Genomic DNA, 23,673 nt, shown 5'->3' with positions numbered 1-23,673 from the left:
GGAGTTATGCCAGTCAATTTGTTTGGTTTGTCAACAGTATGACTGCCCAATGTTTTGAACTATACCCATTAAAGATGGCTTATGGAATTTTCAAAAAATGTATAGATTTTTAATAAATTTTGAACGAAATTCAGTCATTTAAAAGACTATCAGTCTACAAGTGAAAAATTCTACAAAATGTGGAATTGCGTAGATAAAACATGATATACAGATTTATATCTAAATCATAGTTTTGTATAAAATTTTAAACCGAATCTGTTTGTGGGGGGTATGTAAAAGGCAATTAATTTTTACTTTCGTATACTTGTACAGAAATAAATAAAAATACAACTTGAAAAAAAGAACGATTTTAACATCTAAAATATAGGTCCTTATTAAATTTTTCAAAAAGAAAGATTGACTATCTGCAACTCTTCGTTTTCACATGTATGTAAAAGCAATAACATGTACACAAAAATAATGATATAAAAAATAAAATTAATTAAATATGGCTTGGGACATTTTTTTTACAATAATTGTTGATCTATATCAAACTTTGTTTCAATCTGTCGAAAAAGCCCCCCCCCCCCAAATTATCCATTTTCCTTTTAATAGCTATAATGTAATTTTTTAAAAAATTATATGTAGGACTCAGAATATAAAAATCTGAGTACTTATACCATTTACGATCGTACCAAAGTCTTCAAGTAGGGATATGACATTTTTAATACAAAATATGTTAGAAAATTTCGGAGCAGATAATTTCCGCTTGTTTAACGATAATTTTAGATCTGGTAAAAGATTTCTTCCATTGAATATGTAATTACTCTACAATTTGATACATATCAAAAACTTTGATCCTGACAGATCATATCGATCTGGATTACACAGTTATACTTAGATTCAGGCAAACATCAACAAATATTTTTTTCAGACTCAGAACAGTTTAAAAGAATCCAACACTCGAAATTTTGAAAAATATGATATTTTCTCTTCACATATCAAGCAATGAAAACCGATTACACGAACGAAAATAATTAAATTATTTATAATTTAAAGTAATTAAATACTAAAATATGACAAGAGAAATTTTCTATGCAAAAAAACCACAGCAAAGATTTTTTCTTAAATCCACATAACAAAAATTTATATATGTTTTTTTTTAATTGTCTAACCTAAAACTCCAAAATTAAAAATGCAGTTCAAGATTGCATCCGATTTAATCATTTACTAAAAATAAATGCTCATAAAATTAATTAGAAAGTTTCTTGATAAGGATTAACTATGTTTGTTTGGAGCGATTTCAGGGCTTACAATAACAAAAATAAATGCGAACGATATTTTAAATCATTGTTCAATTAAAATAAAATGTCAAATAAGAATAGTCGTCAGCATTAAGAAAACGCAGAATTGATGCAATGATTATTCTTTTGTTATCTAATTTATAATATCTCAATAAAAATAACTATCGAATTATCTTTAACATATAAGATAGGAGCATAACAATACCATTTTTTTCTACAGATTCCATAAATATAAAATGTTTAATATCTAATATATTCTGCATAAATAAATAATTTTCTACAAGTTGCTTTATTACAAAATTATTCATATTTAATCAAAAGACATGTAACAGAGAATAGCATTCTTGAAAAATCTAACAAACTGAAACATTCATAAACATAATGCTAAAACAGTCGCAAAGAGATTGCTATATCGCAAATAGTATGTTGAATGCTTTTTTTAATCTGTAAAATTTTAAAACCTCAGTTATTTATAACATTATGACGGCGTAACATGAATGATTATTTATTTATTTTCAAAATATAATCTCAGATGTGTTTTTTTACATTTCTTGTAATAAAATATTAAAAATTTAAATTTATTAATATATTTCTTGGAAATTTAAAATTGAAACACTTAAAATGAAAGATGCATGTAAATAGGAATATAAATAAAATTTCACATAAGAGTTATCGAATTTAAATTTTAAATAAAGATTTATTTTAAAAAACATATTCAAAGCAGTGTGTTTTTCTTGAAAAGAATTTTCTGAAACTAAAATCTTGGGAATTGTGAATAATATTGTCATCAATACTTAACAAAAGAAATTATTATTTTTAAAATAGTAACATGAAGAATAAATTTATTTAAATTTTTTTCATAATAAAAGTATTTGAGAAGTTTTTAAGATTATAACAAAAAATATTTTGATTATTATCAATGCCATATGGTTAAATTCATATCACTTACTGATTCATTCTGTTTAATGTCATGTTAAGTCTAAAAATAATTCTAAAATATATGGGAATATAATAAATCTATAAAAATATAATACGGAAGCAAGCATAAGCTACCTTTTTAATATTTAAAAACTTTCTATGTCTCTTTCTAGTTCCATTAAAAATTTAATTTCAATCGTTCCTTGAACTAGCTTATTACGTCGTACAAAATAGAATGGTTTTGTAAAGTTATCGATGAAGAATTTCTTCAATAATAAACTCAATTAGAAAAAAATACTTACTTTGTGCTTTGTTTATTCGAGAAACTCAAGAAATCACTTCCTCCAAAAGCAACAGGGCGTTCTAAGTCTTCTTTAGCAATTCCTATTGAGGAAAAAATGTGTTTTGAAGTACATGTGAATAAAGATTGCTCTATTTTATTTATTTTGTTATCTGCTTTAAGTATTTCTTGTGTTTTCGTCTATTAATATTTTGAAATTCCTTTACGTAAATTCAATAACTTGTGAATAAAGATTGCTCTATTATTATATGAAATTTGTCTTAAGTATTTTTTGTGTGTTTTTGCCTATTAACATTTTGAAATTTCTTTGCGTAATTTCACCTCATTTATTAGAAAATATTTGTATACTTTTCATTTACCAGCCTTTGGAATTAAATCAATGCATAAATTATACAATGCGATTTCTTCATTTTAAAATGTTATTTAGTTTCTTATTATAAACTGTTTTCATGAAACTTTTCCTTGATTATACCTTTATTTATTCAAAATTCAAATACATAACGTATATTACTTTTACATATATATTATTTTTATACTTTTCCAAAAACATTTCAGAAGCTATGGCGGATGGAGAAAATGAATGGATTACATTTTATATAGACAAATTTTTTTTCTATTTTTTGGCAAATAGTGATTCATACATTAATATATTATATAGATCTGTTTTATTTTAAAATTTCTCAAATGAAAGGTTTGTACTTTTATTTGAAATAATTACACTGTATATTGTTTATAGATACGAGTTTTTTTTCTATATGTTTAGAATCTTTATTCATGATTCCTATAACAGCATACATTAGTAGATGATTTATTTTGTTTCAGATTTAAAAAGAATTCAAATTTCTTCTACGAAACATAGCAACGTGATAATATTGCTTTGCCTATCTTTATATCATTTTTAAAATTAACTTATGAGTATATAAGAACCCGGAAATGTTTTCATAAAAATGTACATAATAAATTTCATAATAAGCTTTTTATCTTAGAAAAGGTAAGTTATTGCTAAAAAATATGGGTAAAATGTGTTTAAAATGTAATAAAATTAACAAGAAATATGTAGGAAAATAAAACTGGCATAAGCGAAATATTAATTTTTGAATCCTTTTTAATATTCTAATGTATTGAGGAAAAAGAATAAAAATTTGAATTGGTTCATTAACTAAGAATCTAATTAAAAATGAAAATGAAACCAAATTCTAATCTAAGGAAAAATGCTTTCGTACTTAGAATCTACTTCCCAAAATATAACTATATGTCGAACATGGCAGCTTTCTATCCCAAATAGTCTGTCCTACAGAACGTTTTGAATAATTGCTACTATTATACAAATAATTATTCACAGATAATATTCCAGGTTATTAATATTATCCTACTGAAGTATCTAATGAATTAAAATTAAATTACACATAATCTAAACACGATGTAATATACAGTGGTGTATAAGTCGAATGCTTATATTTGGCCGAATATGAAAGTCAAGATATGTATATTACAATTCAGGAGCAAGTAATAAGCTTCTTTAGGCAACTAACATTGACACCGATTCTGCTGACCAAATATTATTAAGTACGTTTCTATATATAATAGGAAATGTCCACTTCATATGAATTTATATATAAAGTCGTGATTTTTGGCCTCACTTTTTTCGCATTTGGAGCCCCAGAAGTACAATGGACATCGACACAAAGGCACATTCAGTTGAGGAATGCAGACCCCCTCATTGAGGCACTGGGACGTTTCATCACACGGTGGTCCCCTGTATCTTCGAACGCCGTGGGACCATATAGCCCGGGCCATCAGCCTGTCCCATATGTCTCCATTAACTGTGATCCGTTGGATGGCTCCGTCTAGTCCCATTCGCACTCCGGCTCCTGGGTTGACCATCTCCAGGTTTGGCACGCCGCCAACGTACAAGTTGTGCTCCAGATTCAGCTCCGTCAGAGAGGCCTGCGAATAATTGAACAACGGGATGATAATTTATGCTCGAAGGATGGGCGGTCAGCGGCAGCGCTTTACATAAATTGCCCTCGCCGAAGCATTGTTGCTACTAGTTGGTACGCAAGTAGCCATTTTCCCCTCTCTCTTTCCCTCCCTTAGAACTTGCTAAGGAAGTTTGGGGCAAGTTTAGCAAGTTCAGTTTCCCATACTTGAATGCGTTAAAAGAAGATGATTAATGTTATGAAAAATAATTGTTTATGGATTATGAATGGCAATTATGTTCTTAAAATGCAATATTAAAATCTTTTATTAAGTATAAATGATATTCCTAAATGATAATAAAATTAGTATACAACGTTAAACAATTTTATCTCTATATAATATATAAAAATGATTTTTTGTGCTGCCGTATTGATCATCCGATTGCGATAAATCTTTGCCAACTTACTGATTGCAATTGCTCGAAGGTTATGGGCATAGTGCAATTGTTAAATCTAATATATAAAAATAAATTTTTGTTTATTTGTATTTTATGTGTCACCGTACTGTTCATCCGATGGTGATAAAATTTTGCCAATTTATTGCTTTGAACCTAGAAAATCCATGCTTTCACATTCCGAGGTGTATATTGGATGCTCATGAGTCGGACAGCCATGAAATATATCTGTTTTTGCTGAAGAAAAAGCAAAAAAAAAAAAAAAAAAAATGTCTGCAATAAAATTAAAAACTGGAATCAATGCTATTTACACATCTCCTTTATATGTCATTTAATTTCATTGAATGTATTCATTGTCGGCAGAAAAGTAAATATCATTCTTCCTATCATTCCTAATTAAACCAGATACCTATTTCAAATTTCAAACAATATTAAAAAATTTATTATTTTAGGTTTTATCTAAAATTCAACTTTTTTTACGTAAAGTCGCCCCCAGTCTATACTAAAAGAGAAATTGTGTTTCTTGTGGTTGAAATCTTTAATCATCTTATACATAATATATTTTCATTCCCTTTATGTTTGGAACTACTAAATTCAAAGATTTCTTATATATACACTTAGCACAATTAGACTAAATAACACGATTTATTTTCTCTTCTAATCAAGCTATAAATGAAATGAACAGTACTAATTGTAATTTTATTGCTTACCTGTGAAACTGATAAAAATAAAGTTAATAAAAAAATAACGCATCTCTACGATCATTAACAATTCTCTACTTACAAAGTTATAACTGTTTTAAATATTCCAAAACATTATAAGCTCGTTTTATTACATAATACAATTGTTTTATTTTCTTCGAATCTAATATGAAACAAAATAGGAATTCTGTTATTAAAAAAATATCTTCTAAATGTGGTATAAACTTATATTTTAATTTTAAATCAAAAACTACATAAATGCTTTTTTGAAGTACAGTCTATTTCAATGTATTATCCATATTGCAATACATTGAATATGTATTATTAATATATGTTTTTTTACATTTAAATGAAGAATAGTAATATATATATATTTGTCAAAAAGTCAGAAAACCTTTAAACTATATCAAATTTAATGTATAAAATTATTTCTTTATAAAATGTTGTTTCATAGAAAAAAATTTTCATTTTCCATGATAACATGATAATTAACTGAATTTAATTTTTCCAATTAGAATTCATACTATATATATATGTATATATAAAAAATTAATTTAGCCAAATGGAAAGAAGATTTAAATATAATTATGAAAGAAGAATAATTTGCATGGATAAAGATTTCATAAAGATATTAATCGAAAAATCAGGTGATTAAATTAATTATTATTATCAAATCTTAATAAATGTTAAAAAATGAAACTGACCCATTCTTTATATTTAATTAAAATGTGCATTTTAGTTTTAGAGACACATCATACATATAAAAATAATCCCAATTTCAAAATAGCAGCAACAAAAAAATAAATCGTTTTCAGATATATTAGTGATATAAAAACATATATGATTAAGACTTAAAAATATTTTTAACCTTCGGGCAAAAATTTGTAGAAATTATAATAGATTTAAAATGAAAAAGAATGACCAGATAAATGGTTTAATTGGATGAAAAAAAATTTCAATATCATAAATATCAGGACATACTGATACGTAGAAAATAATACTCTTTTAATATCTAAAACAAAAGTGAATTGATAAACTTAATTTTTTTTTACATATTATAAAAATTAGCACAAAAATTGCTTTTAGTTTAATAGATTTTAAATTTCATGACTGAAGGGCGGCTGAAAAATTTAATTATTAATTAATTAATTTTGCTTTTTAATTTATCTATTTCATCATTGAAATTATTCCCCCAAGAAAGTGAAAAATGGTATGGTTCTCTTTCTCTCTCTTTATATATATGTGTGTATATACTCTAAAAATATTATTTTTATTGCTCTATCATTATAATAACTATAAAATGCAATTATTTGAAATGCGTAAAAAATTTCATAGGATATGATATTTTTATTGAAACATTAAAAAATATTTGTAGCGATGAATTAGCATTTAAACGTCGCATATTTCCATTTAAATACAACAAAAATATTACGAATAACTCTTTTAACAGACTAGAAGTGCTAGTGCTTTATCAAAGATATCCAAAATATGTTTCTCGCTTTTATTTATAAAAGCCTGCATTAAATATCTAGGTTTTAAAACTCACAAAGTAGCCTCAGAGTTTTGAAAATTTTCACATTTATTTCTAAGCATGAACCATTTACGAAAAGTCCATCTCGAGCAGCTGGCCAAGTTCATCAAATGTACACTGCCAAAATGCTACACACGGTTTGCAAATTGCCGCCACTATATCTCGGTAAACAGCCTTTACCGGAATACAAACAAAAATTCGATGGAAAACTCTAGCCGAAGCAATTTATCAGGTCTTGCAATTTTAGCGGAGACCCTCCTATGGCGGTCACAGTTTCGCATTCTTTATCCGCAAATGGATAAGGTGGCGCCTCATAAAACCGAGAAGGTGTAGAAAAGTCCACTGCTTTCTCTTACCGCTGATTCCTGGCTTGAAATATGGCCGTCGTCCACTTGCAAAGTGCCGTTTTTCCACAGTCGATTTACCTTCACAGCGTGCCATTCGTTTAGGGAGACGGGCTCGGGGCTCCTGCAAAATAACACGACATTCTTACCTTCAGGCTAAAAATTCGCAGCTATATACACTAGGATTTAATAAAGAGTTATTTTCTGGAATTGTCTGACAGAGTTGTTTCTAGGTTATTGAAGTAGATACGACAGCGTTTTGTTACACACATTTTTGTTTTTTCCGAGATTTTTTTTTCTTTCAACTTTGTTTCTTGTCAACTAGAATTTTGAAATTAAATGAGACAGCAACACACATTTTTTGCATTTTTATAGAATAGTAAGATTAGTTCATTTTATACAATGGCTGTTTAAATTCTGGTACTTTAAAACCACATATGGATAATATGAACCATCCTTATTAACACAAAATGCAAGATAATATCGTTTATATATCTCCATGATATTGAACAACACAATGAAGATGATATTCAATATTCTGTGTTAATAGGGATATGTAATGGTATATTTTAGGAAAATAATTGGGAAATTCTTTGAAAAGGAATGGAAAAAATAAAGAATTAACTTCTACCCAGTGATTAAACATAGTGGATGGCAGTTTAAAAAGTAAATCGGGTTTAGCTTATAGGATGCAGATGATTGTGAGATGTGTAGCTTAAAGATTGAGAAGATAGACTTCGTTTGAATGGAATTAGGATTATGCATCCTGCTCTACATTCCTTTTTAAAGGAATAAGAAAACGGAATATTATTGTAACAAATTAAATAAAAAAGACTTGTAGGAGATTTGAATCTTTTGTCCCAAACAATTTAATTTTTGGAAAATGTTATTATAACTTATTTTTAATTATAGCAAGGTAAATATTCATACAAAAAGATATATTTAATATCGTCGCTTGTTTAAGAGAAGCACGTAAGAAATGACAAAAATTTAGAATTATATACATAAAATATTTTTAAAAAGTTTCTAAAACTGTAAAAATAATTTTACGGAAATGTAGCAGATGATTATGTTAATTATTTAAAGAATTTTTTTTTAAGTGACATAAAAATTTGTCTTTTATTAACATGCCTCGAAGTTAATATAAAAATATTTCGATTAACTTAATAAAAAGGAAAATAATTATGTGCCGAATTTTATAATTGTTGATGTAGCAAATAAAACATGCTGAAAGTTCTTTTACAGCATCTATACCATAATTTACAAATACTATTCAACACAGGCACATTGTTTTGTTAAAAATAATAAATAATTGATAAGTATTCAGTAAATATTTTATATATGATTTGATATGCAGCAGTGATTGTGAGTTTTTTAAAAAGACATCATGGTTTATTTTCCGAATATTTATTTTATTATAAGAAATGATATATTCTTTAAATAACAGATAGAGAAATATTTTGATATTTATATGATTTCTCTGCTTTAACTGAAATTCAGAATGAAACAAATATACTCTGTGCTTCATTCTTTTATATTTACATTCTTTCGTCGAAATAAAGATGGCAAATAGAAGCCATCTTTGATATTCGTTTGCATGTGTTTGTTTATCTAGCTTGCAATAATTATGTAGATAACCAAATATTTATAACACATTTCCATGTTAATTTATACTTGAATAACACTCCACATATATGTTCTCAAGAATATGTTTTCGAAAGCAATTGCATCAGTAGTAAATAACATTCTAGCTGTTTGATTCGAATATCACTCGCAGTTTGCTTCAATTCTCAAAATAAAATTTCTTTAGATAAATAAATTTAGCGAAATTCCATTTTAAAGATTTGAATCTATTTTTACGCTTTGGATGTTATATATTTGCAAAAGAGGTTATAATACGTCGAACTTAATAATCAATTTGGAATAGCTAAATATAGGAAATGTAATAAGAGTTTATAAATGATCGGTATATTATAGAAGTTTTAACTACGAACTTGAAGTGAGTATTATTTAAACTAATTCTCAGTACAAAACTTAGCATTAAACTAATTCCTGTCACTATAATGATTGCGTTATTTAATAATCTTGAAGTATAATAATAAAAAATGAAAAGAATAAATATAAAAGTATCACATGAAGAAAGAATTATTACTATGATAATACTTCACAATCATTAATGATTAGCCACTCTTTACTTATACCTTTTTGAGATCTTCAATAAATTTATTTTTGATCAAATTGGTTTGTATTAGAAACATTCGAAAAATGAATTCTTAGGTGAGGATCGTAGATACTTAATCTTTTGACTATACATTTATTTGTAACGATTTTTGTATTTGAAGCGCATTTTATTTTTGAACATGTGAAGGCAGTAGCTTTTACGTAAGTCATATCACTGACTCTCTGACCCGCCCGAAGTTACACGGATAAAGAAACTGAATGACCGGACTGTCGCAGCAGCAACACTGACCAGGGCTGTGGTTGAATCCTAAGGGCCATCATTGGCCACGGTACAGCCCTTCCCGAAGGAAGTACGTCCCGTCATCGATGGGGGGAGCCAGATCCTGCACATTTTTCTGTACCCTCCAGGGTGTTGAGATCTAACCACCATACCGGAAGCATCTCATCCTCTTTTCACGGTGGCCCCCCGGGGGTAGTAAGAATTCATTTGTTTCTTATTTTTCGGAATATATACTGCTACATGATATTGAGATAACTTAAGCTAATTACAAACTATAAATTATTACAAAAAAGTGGAAAAATAAATTCAAACAAATACGGAACGTTTAGATACATCAAATGTACCCAAAGATTAATAGAAATCAGTGCTCATCTAAAACGAAATTATTTTAATGTATTAAAAAAGGTAATTGATGGAATAAATTAATTCTTATAAATATCAGCAACAAAATAACAATCTACTTTTTAATATATCCTTATGTGGATTTAATAATGATTAAAATTTCTAGCTTCATAATTTTCTGTGCTTAACTCAAATTCTACATAAAGTTACTTACGAATAGAATTATCTATTTAAGGAACAAAAGATAAATGAATGTTTAAGTGTATATTAGATTAATTTTCATAAATCAGCTTTAGTCTAGAAGATGTATTATTTCAGTAGGATCAAAAAGCCAGTTTTAAATGATAAATTAATCATTTTCTGTTATGATATAATATCTTCAAAATAATGATAAATTTTTGAATTTATTTCTCATATATTATACAGGTTAATATTCCTATTCCTATATATTTTCACAATTAACTCAAATCTAACGTAAAGTTATTTATGAACAAAATTATCCGTATAAGGGACAAAAGAGAAATGAATGCTCAAGTGCGAATGCTAATAACTTTCAAATGCCAGCCTTAGACTAGGAGAGACATCGCATACAATTTGTGAATTAAAATTTATATATTTCGCGAGAGCTGATTCGAGCGTGAAATATCCTTGCGATGTCAAATCCAAGTTCCGCATCGCATTTCGGGAAGATAGTGTAATGAATGGCTCTATATCTATTCGGAGCCCAAATCGAAAAGATTCAGAGATGAACCTGCGCTTAAATGAGGAAATTTACTCATGCAAGAAAATTAGGAGAGATATTGACTAAGCACTGCCATTCACTTAAATAACGATTAAGATTAGGGTTCAAAGCTCAGTCTTGGGGGGAGCTTTACATTGCAAATGAGATTCTTGCTCGATCTGAATCAAATTTTAATCATCTTCTTAGATGAAATAATATGATTTTGAGAGGGTGAGACATTTTAACTGTCGTTAGAGAACGTTTTTAACTATCCATTGTGAATGGATTTTTTTAAATACAAAGAAAAGAACGAAAGGGGAAAAAGCTTTTGCTTCGTCGCTTAATTTCTAAGCAAATCGTATAATTTATCCCTATAGTTTGAAAATTATTAGAACTGAAGTTAACTGTCCGTTTATAGCAAAGCTAAATATATCCTAGCTTTGCATTGTAAAGCCTATTATACAAATTAGTAATTTCTACAGAGAAAATTTTAAAAAATGACATCAATATATTTGATATATGTATTTTTTTTTCTTCAAATTTGACAATATTTTTTCTAAACATTTTGGGGTGCTAAATTTAATCAAATTTTTAAAAAGATTGAATTAATTATAAATAAATTTAAAGAAATTTCATTTATTTTTTTCAAATAAGCGAAAATAAATTTACATATGGATGATAACAGTCAAACAATTTTGAAAGAAACGATGCATTACTAAATAATAAATAGAAGTTTTTGTTATAATTATTTCAGTTAATAAAATACTTATGTTTATTAAAATAAATTACAAATCACCTATTTAAGATATTTTTGAAACGTCTTTAGTGATGACCAAATATTATGGAATACGATATTGAAAAGCATTAATATTAAATATAATGTCAATAGAATATTTCAATATAATGATTTTATTTCCAACTTACCTAATACTAACCACTCCACTAGAAATCAGCAATGAAAGAAAAAGATAAAATTTAGACAAAGGATGTTGTAAACAACATTAGTAACAGTAAAAAGAAGAAAGAAGATAAATTTAATATTAAAATATAGAAATGAAAAAATATCACTCTATACATTTCCACATATAAATTTTTAAATTAATGACTAGTTGCTACTTTCTTATGCAAAAAAGTAATGAAGAAATATATCTATATGAAAGTATATCACAAATCCTACATTTTTGTTATCTGTTTTGAGGCAAAGAGGCAAGAAGGCAAATTAATTAAAAATTCAACTTATGTAAAATTTAAATAATGTTATTATAAAATCTAAATATCTTAATTTAATAGTTTTGAATCAAAAAGAGCTTTTTTCATAAAATCAGTAACAAAAATAATTAGCAAATTTTTTCCTAAAGGAATCTTATTTTTTTCTATTAATTCTAATAATTTCCAAGTATTAAATTAGCATAAATTCTTTGCTAATATTGTCTTAGCATAAATTCTCATTTTTTAATTAAAAAAAATATTAAAATAACCAAAGGCATAACGTATTTTTATTGAATGTGTTTGGAGAATTGTTTAATTTTATCATTTATTTTGCATATTTGCAAAATAAAGTCACATAACGCTTACAATGCATTCACTAATAAAACTCTAATGATCCATAGATTGATCTAACAACCAATGTAGATGAGACATAGACAGTGTAGAAGATTTGATAATACATGGAAAAATGGAATTTGATTTAAAAAAATATATAATTCCAGGTGTGACCATAGAAGGAAAGTATAGTTCTGTAGATCATAAAAAATGATTCGTGCATTGAAATGACATGGGATTGCTTATTCGCTCCTCAAGTTAATCCCCGCTTGAAGAAGTAAGTTCAGAAAAGTTACTGGTCAGATAGAGTAACTCTATTAATATACGTCACAGTACAGAGATATTGAAAAAAAAAAAAAAGAAACTTTTAAAGCTTGATATTATGAGGCACACAGACTGGATGTCATTTGCGCAATACTATGCAATAATTTTATAAATAACTGATAGAAGGCAGTTTTTCGTTCTATCAGTGAAAAAAATTATTGTCTTTATTAATAATTGTTGCAAATTATATTAACATAAAATAAAGTACATAACCTCCGAGATTTTATTTGATATTCTGAATTTTTGCCAATGTTGTGAAGATATCGTAACAATGTTGATGTGTATTTTGGCCTAATACCCAAGTAGCACAGCTTGTGAAAACAATTTTGTAAGATATTATATTATAATTTTCAATATTTAACAATATCATACAATATTGTGAATATTTATTTAATACCATACAACATTGTCCAATATATGAGTGCTAACTAGGGGAAGGAATGCTTCGGTATTTGAGTATTGTATACACAAAGCTTTATGAGGCCCTTAAAGTTGTTTAATATCTCTTTTCTAGTACACCCATAATGATTTTCACATATAATAAAAGAGTAAAATGTTATTTTCAATGAGAATGCTCTTTATCGTATATTACACTTATTTATCATGTATCTTCTTTATCGTATCATCTAAGGATTACAGAATTTTCAGCCCACTTCTTAAGTAGAAAATCGCCGCTTAACAAGGATGAATATATAATATTTGTTAACTTTTTTACAATCGACTCGGAAGAAGGAAAATGCAATTTTCCCATCGAATAACTAGTATGATTTTTTTTTCACATTTGGTATAAATATTAGATCCTGCATTTTCTTAGATACGAAAACGAATCCAAAGTTTGTTATTGACTAAAAAAATTAAGACTGTTTTTTAACTTCATCTTATGAAATTTAATAATTTGATATAGGAGATGTTTCTTTCCAAACGAATATATCTGTAAAAATAGAAGCAACTTTTACCTCAATTCTGAGTTCAAATCAAAAACGTTTTTAAAATAGTAACTGTGTCAAAAAAATATATGCACAATTATAATTTTTTTTAAAAATTTAGTATTCAATTTTTCAATGGTCTCCTTCTAAAACCTTTGTTTCTAAATTTATTATTTATAAAGTTACGTTGATTTTTATATTTGCATTTACTTATATTTTGATGCTATTGTACATTTTTAGAAGCTATTTTCTCAAATTCTTATCTTTGGTAGAATTTTTTTACAAAAAGCCTGAATCAAATTGTATTTTTTTACCAATACGAAGAAGAGAAATGCGCTTTCTTTGTTCAAAATTTGTATAATAATTTATCAATAAGTTGTGCAAGATAGTATATAATTTATTAATAAATGATTGAACTGAAGAATAAATAATTTAATGAATTAGAAATATTTTATAGTTGTTTCAATGCTTCGCAATGTGAAAAAAAAAATTACAAATTTCACGTTTTTTATCATTTGAACCGCAATATTTAAAGAATGGATAGAATAATACAGCTTATTTTTAATTCAGGAACTAGATAATATATTTCTTAATCTATAAAATTTTAAGCAAATCCTTTGATATAAACCTCTAAATTAAAAGTTTTTTTTTGTTAAAAATATGTATAGAGACCGTTTTTTTCCAATAAAAGACTTTTGCCACTTATCTGGTATATTTTTGGTTCATAGATGCTTTAGGAATCTTTTTATACAAAAATTCCAAAATATAAGTATTTTAGAGGGTATTTCAAAAGATTCATCCAGAATGTAGTTACGTACTTTAATTGCGCATGCAAATCTAACTTAAGATCTCCAAAAAAAGAATATCTCACGGAATTAGAAACTGACTGGATGGTTTCAGCAGCACATACAACATTCTCTATGAACAGGTTAGATGCACTTGATCTATACACAGATAACGATAATTTTTATTATTTGAGCGATCTCATGTGTAAGTTTGAGCTGTAATTAAACTTGTAAATTGAAAATCACAGAAGGCTCTTCATATATAGGTGTCGCATACAAATGGAAATATATAAATTGCATAAATGCAAAAGTAAGAATATCGTGTATTCTCTTCCTTTTGCCCATGAATATTTTACATATATAAAGTATTATAATAAATTAAAATTCAATAATTTATGCACATCAGACATTGTTAAATAGAAGCAGAGTTAACACAGAAAAGGAAAAATTGTATCTTCATGTATGTAATGTAACGGAACCTTACTTTCAATCTTTATTAATATACTTAATTGTAAGTTGTTGGCAAAAGAAAAAGAAAATTTAACTTCAAGGATCGTTGTTTAAAAATATAGAGTTCTTCACAGATTGACCTGTAAGAAGCAAAACTTAATATGTTGAGGGGGCAGTTAATATTATTATATTAACGAATAAATTTTCAAATTACCGAGGATAAACATTATTTTACATAACTGCAGATAATTAGTTTTATTTATAAAATATTTTTTGGAATTTGAACCAACCAGAGCATCGAAAATAACATTAATAGTATTTAAATACTTTCGAATTAAATTCATAAATAAATTAAATAATTTTTACTCATGTTGTAAGAAAAAAATATGATTTCTTATCTAGTTTTACAATATGCTTTGGTTATTAATTAATTTCGAAAAAAATAACTTAAAGAAAAAATATTTTAATAACTTATTTTGTGATTTTTATTAAAAATTCATTTTATTTCTTCTAATCAACAAAATGTAGTTTTTACATTTAAAATATTAGACAAACCTACAAACATAAAAAACAAAAGATTTTGGAATTTACTTCAAAGCTCTGAATATATCACTGTTGGAAACTTTATTTTAAGATAACGCAAACAATGAGGAATTTCGGAATAAAATTAAATGAATATTAGCTGGTTTCAACCAAAAATGAAAACCTCCGCCAATCATATTTCAAAAGATTTCAAGAAGGCAGCATGCACACAGTAAATAAATTCGAAATTTTATAGTGAGTAGCAGCTATTTCTTACCAACTTCGAGCGTTACCCACCGTATGTCAAAACGCAAACCTCTTTTCGTTACGCTCCAGTTAGTTCAAGAAGTAATTTTGTTGCGGGACGTTCACTAATTATGGAAGAGATTTTTAATGCCAAAGAATTTTCAGGAAACTTCCTCGAAGCAAGTTTTCAGATTGGATTTGGATTTTACAGAAAAAGAGAAGAATAATTTACCAAAGATTATGTTGAAAAAGGCATTAATAGAAGGAAGAAAAATTATTGCAGGGAATTTTTGAATAGCTTTTGTGATAAGTTGCTGGTGTTTTAAAGCACTTCCCAAAATTAAAGTTTGATGAAAACGGTGATGAAGAAAACTTCAATAAAGAATTAAACTTGATTAAAAAAAGAAACTGAAAAAGAGGAAAAGTCTGTCTCGAGAGTTTCATTTAACAAGCATGTTTTTTTTTTTGTTTTTTTTTTTTTACTTTTTATGCCATTTTTTACGTCAAAAACATGAATGAAATAAATGTCGTTTCGGACAAAGTAAACTCATTAGAATAGAGCGACGTTTTTGAGGAGTCCCCCCCCCCATCTTCGAAAAAGATATTGAAAATGAAACAATTACATTCGAGCTTTACTTTGGGACAGATAATTATTTCACGTTATTTTTTTAAATCATAATTAGCAAAAATGGAATTAAAAGTCAGTTCATAAGAGTTTTAAAAAATGTTCTGTGTTAATTATTTTAAGTAAAAAGTCATATTTATCACATCTGTAGAAAAAAAAATACCTTCACCGTGTTTTAGAAATTGTTTTGCTGTAAATTAAAATTCTTATTAGCGTATGATAGAACATTTAAAATCGAGATGACAGTTTTTATGATTAAATATTTAACCGAGTGTAATTAGTTTTTACCACTACATACGATTGGAAAAAATGTAGCGGAAAGTGGAATTTTTGATTGGATAAGAAGAAAATAGAAAGCGATTTAGAGAAAGAATCGCAATGAAAATGTTTTAAATATTTTAATGAATTTATAGTATTTAAGGAGGCAAATTAGAAAATAATTTTTGTCAATACTAAATTTATTTATTATTCATTCTGACAAATATGCCATGGTTACTTAATATAAAAATTCGTTTACATAGGTAAACATAGATAATATAATTTGTTTTGCTTACGAATGTAAGTAAGAGATATAATAATAAATCCAAGATAATTTTACATTTAAGCCATCAAAAACTTCAGAATTCGATTTTTTTTGTATTACAAAAAACAGAATAACAGTCTATAGAAAAAATAAAGCATGTTAAAAAAATTAGTGGAACTATTGATTTTAATTATTCATTCATTTATTCATTAAAGTACGGTTATTTCAGATATCTATGTTTCTCTTCGATTACTAACAAAGTTGTCGTTCGTTTTAAATATCCCTTCATTTTTTTATCATATAAATTTCTTTTTTTAAGAAGTAGTGTGAGGTATTTTTTTTCCTAGTAAAATGATAAAACATCTGTGGGATGTATGAGTTTCAGTTTCTTTTAATATGCCTTCGTGTGTTGTGCCAATGTCATATACTATCTGTTTTAATTAAGTCCATTTAATCTGCTCAAAGAATTTTTTTTAATTCGTTTTTTTAAGTGACTGATATAACATTAAAAGATTAACATGAATAAAGGAAAAACTGTAACTGAATTTGCGAAAGGGAGTTTTACTAAAATGTGTTTTAAAAGTGTAGCCCGCAATATATATTTCCTAATTTAAAGTAGATACCTAAGTAGATTTTGTCTTTCATCACAAAAATATGTAACGGATTTATAATATTAGATATCCTAAAAATATTGTTTCGATCATTATTTCTGCTGGTTACCAAAAAATAATTTCATCAATAATGCCTTAAAAATGAACCTGAAATAGATTAATGTGATAAAGAAACAAAATAATAGAATAGACAAAGACTGTAAGACATTATACCGAAAAAAAAAAGAGATTAACAGATTTGTTTTTAAAAACCATTATTTTACTTTCATTCTGTATCTTGTTTGTAGCTAGAATCATATATTTCCACCTTTTATTTATTATGATGTATGAGAAATTATTTAGAGGTTATTAATTAATTTCTGCTTATCAGAAATAGATCGAATTTTTAATAATTTAAATACTTTCATAACAGTACTAACAACGTACATGCTTAGTTATTTTTTAATTACAAGACACAAATAATGTAAAACATCAGGAATGTAACATCAATATATATCCTCTAATACAGTGATAATAGCGAAATGAATAATGACATTGAGGTTTGTCCTTTATTTAAAAATTATTGTTTTTCTAAATCATGGAAAGATTATGAAATGTGAACTGATAATAATTATATTGTAATAATCTAAAAGTGTATTTCAAATAACTATTTGTTATTTTTCCTATTTGTTTGTTATTCTTACTAATTAAACCTTTTCATCATTTTTTTTTCAAATTCTTATAAAATCAAAAAATATATGATTGAGTTTTACAAATGAATAGGTTGCCTTTTTTCTTTGTTATATATATATACAACTGCTGTGAAGAATTTCTATACTTCTAATTAAGAAATATGGAAATTGAAACTATTGAGAAAAAATAAAAAATTGGTGAATATAGAACAAAAAAGATTTCATTCATAAAAAATAATTTTTGGTAAAAAAGCATAATGCAATTAGAGGATTTATTCGAGACTTTTACTAAAAATTTTCATAATTGGGATGCCACGAAAAAAAAAAGTTTTTTAATGGAATTTAGAAATATAAAATGCATCCTATTTGGAAATTATGTTATGATTAGAAATTAAATTTTCATATAAAAAGTATTTTTTTATAATTTCCTTTGCGTCTGTTACACATGAATAAAAAGATCATAAGAAAAGTAATTTGCTTTAACAAAAGACCTGGCAAAACATGGTCTAATTTGTTATCTGTTCTGAAAAATTCAATTAAATATACTCATCAATCTAACAAATATCAATAGAGATTTAGCAAATATATGTGCAACTGAATTCAATAAATGGAGTTAATAGAAATTTCCAATATTTATTTTTAATTTTTAAATATTGATATATTTTTATTTTATAAACTTTCCGATGAGTATTGGAAACGAAATTAAAAAGAAACATTTTCAGCTAGATTCCAAACAATTTACATTCTATTTTACTATGCATTTTAACTTTACACGAATTCAAGGACTGATGTTAGAGTTTCTACAAATTAAGGCATTTCTTGAAATTTTATCTTTCTCTTCACGGGAACATCTGAAACTATTTCAATTAATTTCTTCAGCAAACTTTCATAGTGAAATTTATCAAGACAAATATAACTATATCTTAGACAAATTTTAATTGGATAAATTTATCAGGAAAAGTTTTGATGTTTTATATTTCTGTGTTTTTGAAAAGCTTGCGACTTAGAAGCAAGGTTTAAATCTTATTTTTCTGCTTCATGGAAAACATTACATGATGGTAAAATTATGAATGGATATTTTAGACCTATCTTTAGTTCGGGGTGAAAAAATGATATCAAGATGTAAAAACAAAAAACAAACGAAACTCATTAAATTATTCGGGGTAACCTGAATAGAAAATCTGCTTCATATGATCAATATTTCACTGGAGCGATTACTTTATTATTTTTTTATCAATATTGGTTGAAACAGTTAAAAATAATTTCACCAAAGGAGTGAAAAGACATAATTTGGAAAAAGAGTTGCAAAAAAAGATTTTTCTGTTTTAAAACTTTATTATATTGATTAGAATCTGAAATATTTGTTGAATTTACGTCATCAGTTTTCAAAGACAGTGGTGTAAGCACATGAAATTATATCAATACTCGAAATCATGAACTTTCGCCGATTCTATCAGTCAATTTAATTTATGTTCTTTGGCAACGGTATATGAAAAACGGTACTTCTTCAATAAGAAATAATGCTTGTAATTATAAAACTGCATTATGGCTTTATCTTTCAGGTAACATCCAAACACTTTATCTTTTTCAAATTCAAGTTCAGTTATATTAACGTCCGTTTTTTTAAAGCAACACTGGGGCTATCTTGGGTCGGACCTCGTAATTTTGAACCGCGGTCAGACATCGATGACAATACCTGAACTCGCAACCCCTCTCCAATCTTCCTCAGCACACCAGCTGAAGGAAGTTTGGCCCCCATGGATTTAACTTCCACCAGACCCGCTTACATAATGGTACTTCAGTAGAATCAGGTCTTGAGCCTGAATCCCTCTGGTTCCCAAGCCGAGACCTTACCATTATGTCAATGGGGCCTTTTCAAATGCAAACGATATCAAATGAAATTTTATAAGAAAAATACTAACAAAACCAAGAAATTCTTTCTGCTTTTCAATAACCAGTGAAAATGAATAAATTATCAATCTTTGGGGTACGGTTTGCATCGAAACGGTCAATTCTCTGTTGATCCTTAAAGTCAACATTATTTCAATTTTGTTAAAATATGCTATGGCTTAATTATCTTCCCTCTGATCGAATACACAAAAGTTTGAGATTAAGTGTTTACCTCTGCATCTTTTTAATCCAGTTCTTAATGTAACGTTATGCCAAAAGAATTTTAAGATACAAGTTTTCTGTTTTTCTCTTTGAATAAGTTGATACAAAATATTAGATATTCCATTAGAAATCTGTACGCTAGGATTTTTCATTACATGAAAGGAAGAAAATAGCCCAAGGGTGAGATTTCGATACTAAAAGGTTCTTTGAAAAACGTTTTTTTCCTCATTTTAAAGCTATTACAAAAATAATTTAAAAGAAATTCCTTATAAACAGAGACAATCATTATCCATTTTTATCATTTATTTAAAATTATTAAAAATTTGTTTTTGTTTTTTTGATATATAAGGAGTGAAAATATTAGAATGTGGTCTAGGAAAGCTGAGAAAAATCATAAAATGATTAATTTTAATATAAATATTTGCAATAATTTCACAAAATTTTTGGTCATAACTTTTCTAGCATTATCAAATAATTACTTAAAAATTCTTTCTTGAACAGCAGTAAGATAAATCTTAAATGAATATAATTGTTTGCACCTATAAGAATAATCCATGCATATATTTGTTATTTAATTGAATTTTAATTTTTTCGCTCAATGCATTTTATTTAAATGTATTTACTCATCATATTTTAATTCAATACTAAGAGTACAGGCAGAATCGCCTGTAAATACAGCTCTTATTCTAAAGTTATCTGGAGCTAATTAACTAAGTCTAAAATATTTATTCAAAATATTACCTATTGTCGCAAACATTTACTTTAATAATTATAACATATCGATTTAATTGCACCTCTCGCTGTTCGTGAACTGACTAAATAAGTTAAATCAATGAAACCTTTTAGAAAAGATCGATACGACTTAAAAAGGTTTAAGACTAAGTTCTAAGATAAATAAAGTTCGAAAACAATGAAGAAAATTCAAGTATGCTAGTCAACGAACATCAACAAATCACATTAAGATATTCGTTGTTAAACTATTTAGCTACTTCTTAAAATGTCAGCATCGCGCATTTGAATTTTAGATCATGAGATAAAAGTTGATAATTAGGTTATTTGCTTTTATATTTTTATCGTTCTCATTATCGCATAACTGAATTAAGCGAGTTGTATAGCTGAAGTGGAGCAGGTTATTTCAATTTCAACTTTAGCTCTAGGAGATAGTTTACACAACAGGGACGAATGAATTTAATGGAAAGTTTCAGAGATGGTGGTATGCATAAACATCTTTTGATTAGCTAATGTTTATTCAACACTTTATAAATTAATATCATAAATCATATTTAAAAACTTGCTATTTTTTTAAAAAAAACTCGGTACATTTACAATTGTTTATTCATTTTTGTTAAAGTATTTCAATTTTTTATAAATAATTTAATGATAATTTCATAATCGTAGATAATATTTAATGTAATTAATTTTCCTGAAATGGCAAGTTATACATAACATGTAACCTTTGTCTTTTTAATAACGGCTTTAATATAACTATCTTTAACTTTTAAACCTTTATGTATACCAAGTACCTTTTTTCTACAAGCGATCATAATTAGCGATCATTAATGTTTACTAGGATGCGTAGAATTTATTTACACATGACATTTTAAAATGTGAATAATTGTAGTTGCGAGTGAGACATATCATAAGGGTACCTCTTACTTTAATATAAGTACATATCCTGAAAATCCAAATATTCAGACCACCACAGATAACAAAACAGGCACTTTGAACAACACACACTAGACTGTATTACTAGTATCAGAAGCAGGAACTCTCAAAGGACGTACGTCGCGTCTTCGGCGTTGGGACAGTTAATTAGTTTAACACCGCCATTACCATATCGGCAAGGGAACTGAACTTTCTTATTTATGCGCAAATTATCCTCTTAATGCTCGAGTTGTCTTTTCTCCTCCCATCATTCTGAAGTATTGTGTGCCTTTTTGTTTTAAATCAGTCCCCTATTTGCACAAAATGCCGAACAACATTGTTACGAATCTTTCCAACATTCCAAACATCGAAACATAGAATTCTGTTATTTAAGATGGTATACGATATTATCAATTATTTGTTAAAAAAGAAAGCAACAACAATACGCAAAACAGATCATAGTCACGTTAAATGCAGATAGAATGTATATATTTTTTTAAATATACGTTAGCACATAATAATACTAAATCTGAATTTTTGATATTTTTATTTTCTATAATTTAATATTTGTAATTGCTTTTGATACAAATAAGGAATACCAATGTAGTGACATAATTTGTTATTATTCCACAATTGAATACAATAATAATTTAGTTTTATTTTATACTAGTCGCCTTTGGAGACCAACTGTTCGCCAGTCTTAAAAATCGTTAAAATTTTCAATTTAATATTTTATGTAACTTGTCTTTTTATAGCTTCATTAAAATATTTTTAAGCTTCAAATTTTAGCAATCATATAATTCACTCATACAATTATAAAAGCTTAAGAGATACTATGTATCTCTCTAATTTTCTATCATCACCCGTAAAATTTCACCTTTAAATTCAAGTAGAAATGATTAAACTGGGATTAATAAAAAAAATATATATATTTTTCTTTACTGAAGCCAAGCATTTTTCTTAAATATTAGTACTGATAAGTATTTAAATGAACAATTAATATTCTTGTAGTATAATAGTAGATATTAAATTATTTGTCAATTAAAATTAAATATATGATAGCTCTGAAATTTATTATTATCTTATGTTATGATTTTTATTAAAAAAAAGGAATTGTATTTCCAACTCACAAATAAAAAATGATAATTAAGTTTTATACCGATCATGTTTCGTTTTCATCAGCAAAGACCTTACACCACTTTTCCTGTAAAGTCAAAGCATAATCAGAGAGATAGAAATCCGTTTACTACTCACGACACTGATTGGACGGCGCTTCCCAAGTCGTATCGAAAGTCGATATATCCATCCGATATTGTGATCGCGACGAAATCCCCTTTGCCAGAAGCTTGCTGACCATTGTACAGCAGAGTGCCGTGCAAAGATCTTGTCAAGAACCATACTTCGATATTAAACGCTTGCCGGACATTCGACAATGTTGGGAACTCCAGATATGATTGCCCATTGAAGTCAGGAACGAAGATGCCTTCCGTCTCAATAATAGCTGATAAAAAAAGAAGAAAAATAAAGCATGCATCATTAATATGAAAAAAACTTAATCTTGTTTTAGTACTAAAATGTATGCTGTGCGTGTAGGAAAAATGATTCGTCATTGCCTTCATTATATAAAGAAAGTCATTATTGTTTGTATTGCATCGCCTAGCTTAGTATCTAATTTGTTACCTTAAATTACCTAAATGGAATATTAAAAATGTGAAT

General features: G+C 26.9%; 1 protein-coding gene across 2 annotated transcripts in view; it reads right to left on the bottom strand.

Annotated features, from left to right (window-relative positions):
• The window catches only part of LOC129961816 (agrin-like), a 675,765-nt gene that overhangs the window by 13,427 nt on the left and 638,665 nt on the right, over window positions 1-23,673 (bottom strand). For both annotated transcript variants that reach the window (XM_056075396.1, XM_056075397.1), the window contains 5 exons: window positions 23,212-23,458; window positions 11,901-11,918; window positions 7,465-7,576; window positions 4,143-4,449; window positions 2,504-2,585 (listed from right to left, as the gene is read on the bottom strand). In XM_056075396.1, coding sequence (XP_055931371.1) covers window positions 2,504-2,585; window positions 4,143-4,449; window positions 7,465-7,576; window positions 11,901-11,918; window positions 23,212-23,458 — 766 coding nt within the window. The remainder of the gene's footprint in view (window positions 1-2,503; window positions 2,586-4,142; window positions 4,450-7,464; window positions 7,577-11,900; window positions 11,919-23,211; window positions 23,459-23,673) is intronic.

The sequence above is a fragment of the Argiope bruennichi genome, chromosome 2, assembly GCF_947563725.1.
Source record: "Argiope bruennichi chromosome 2, qqArgBrue1.1, whole genome shotgun sequence".
Classification (NCBI taxonomy): Eukaryota; Metazoa; Arthropoda; class Arachnida; order Araneae; family Araneidae; genus Argiope; species Argiope bruennichi.
This window is presented reverse-complemented; position numbering and strand designations above follow the sequence as displayed.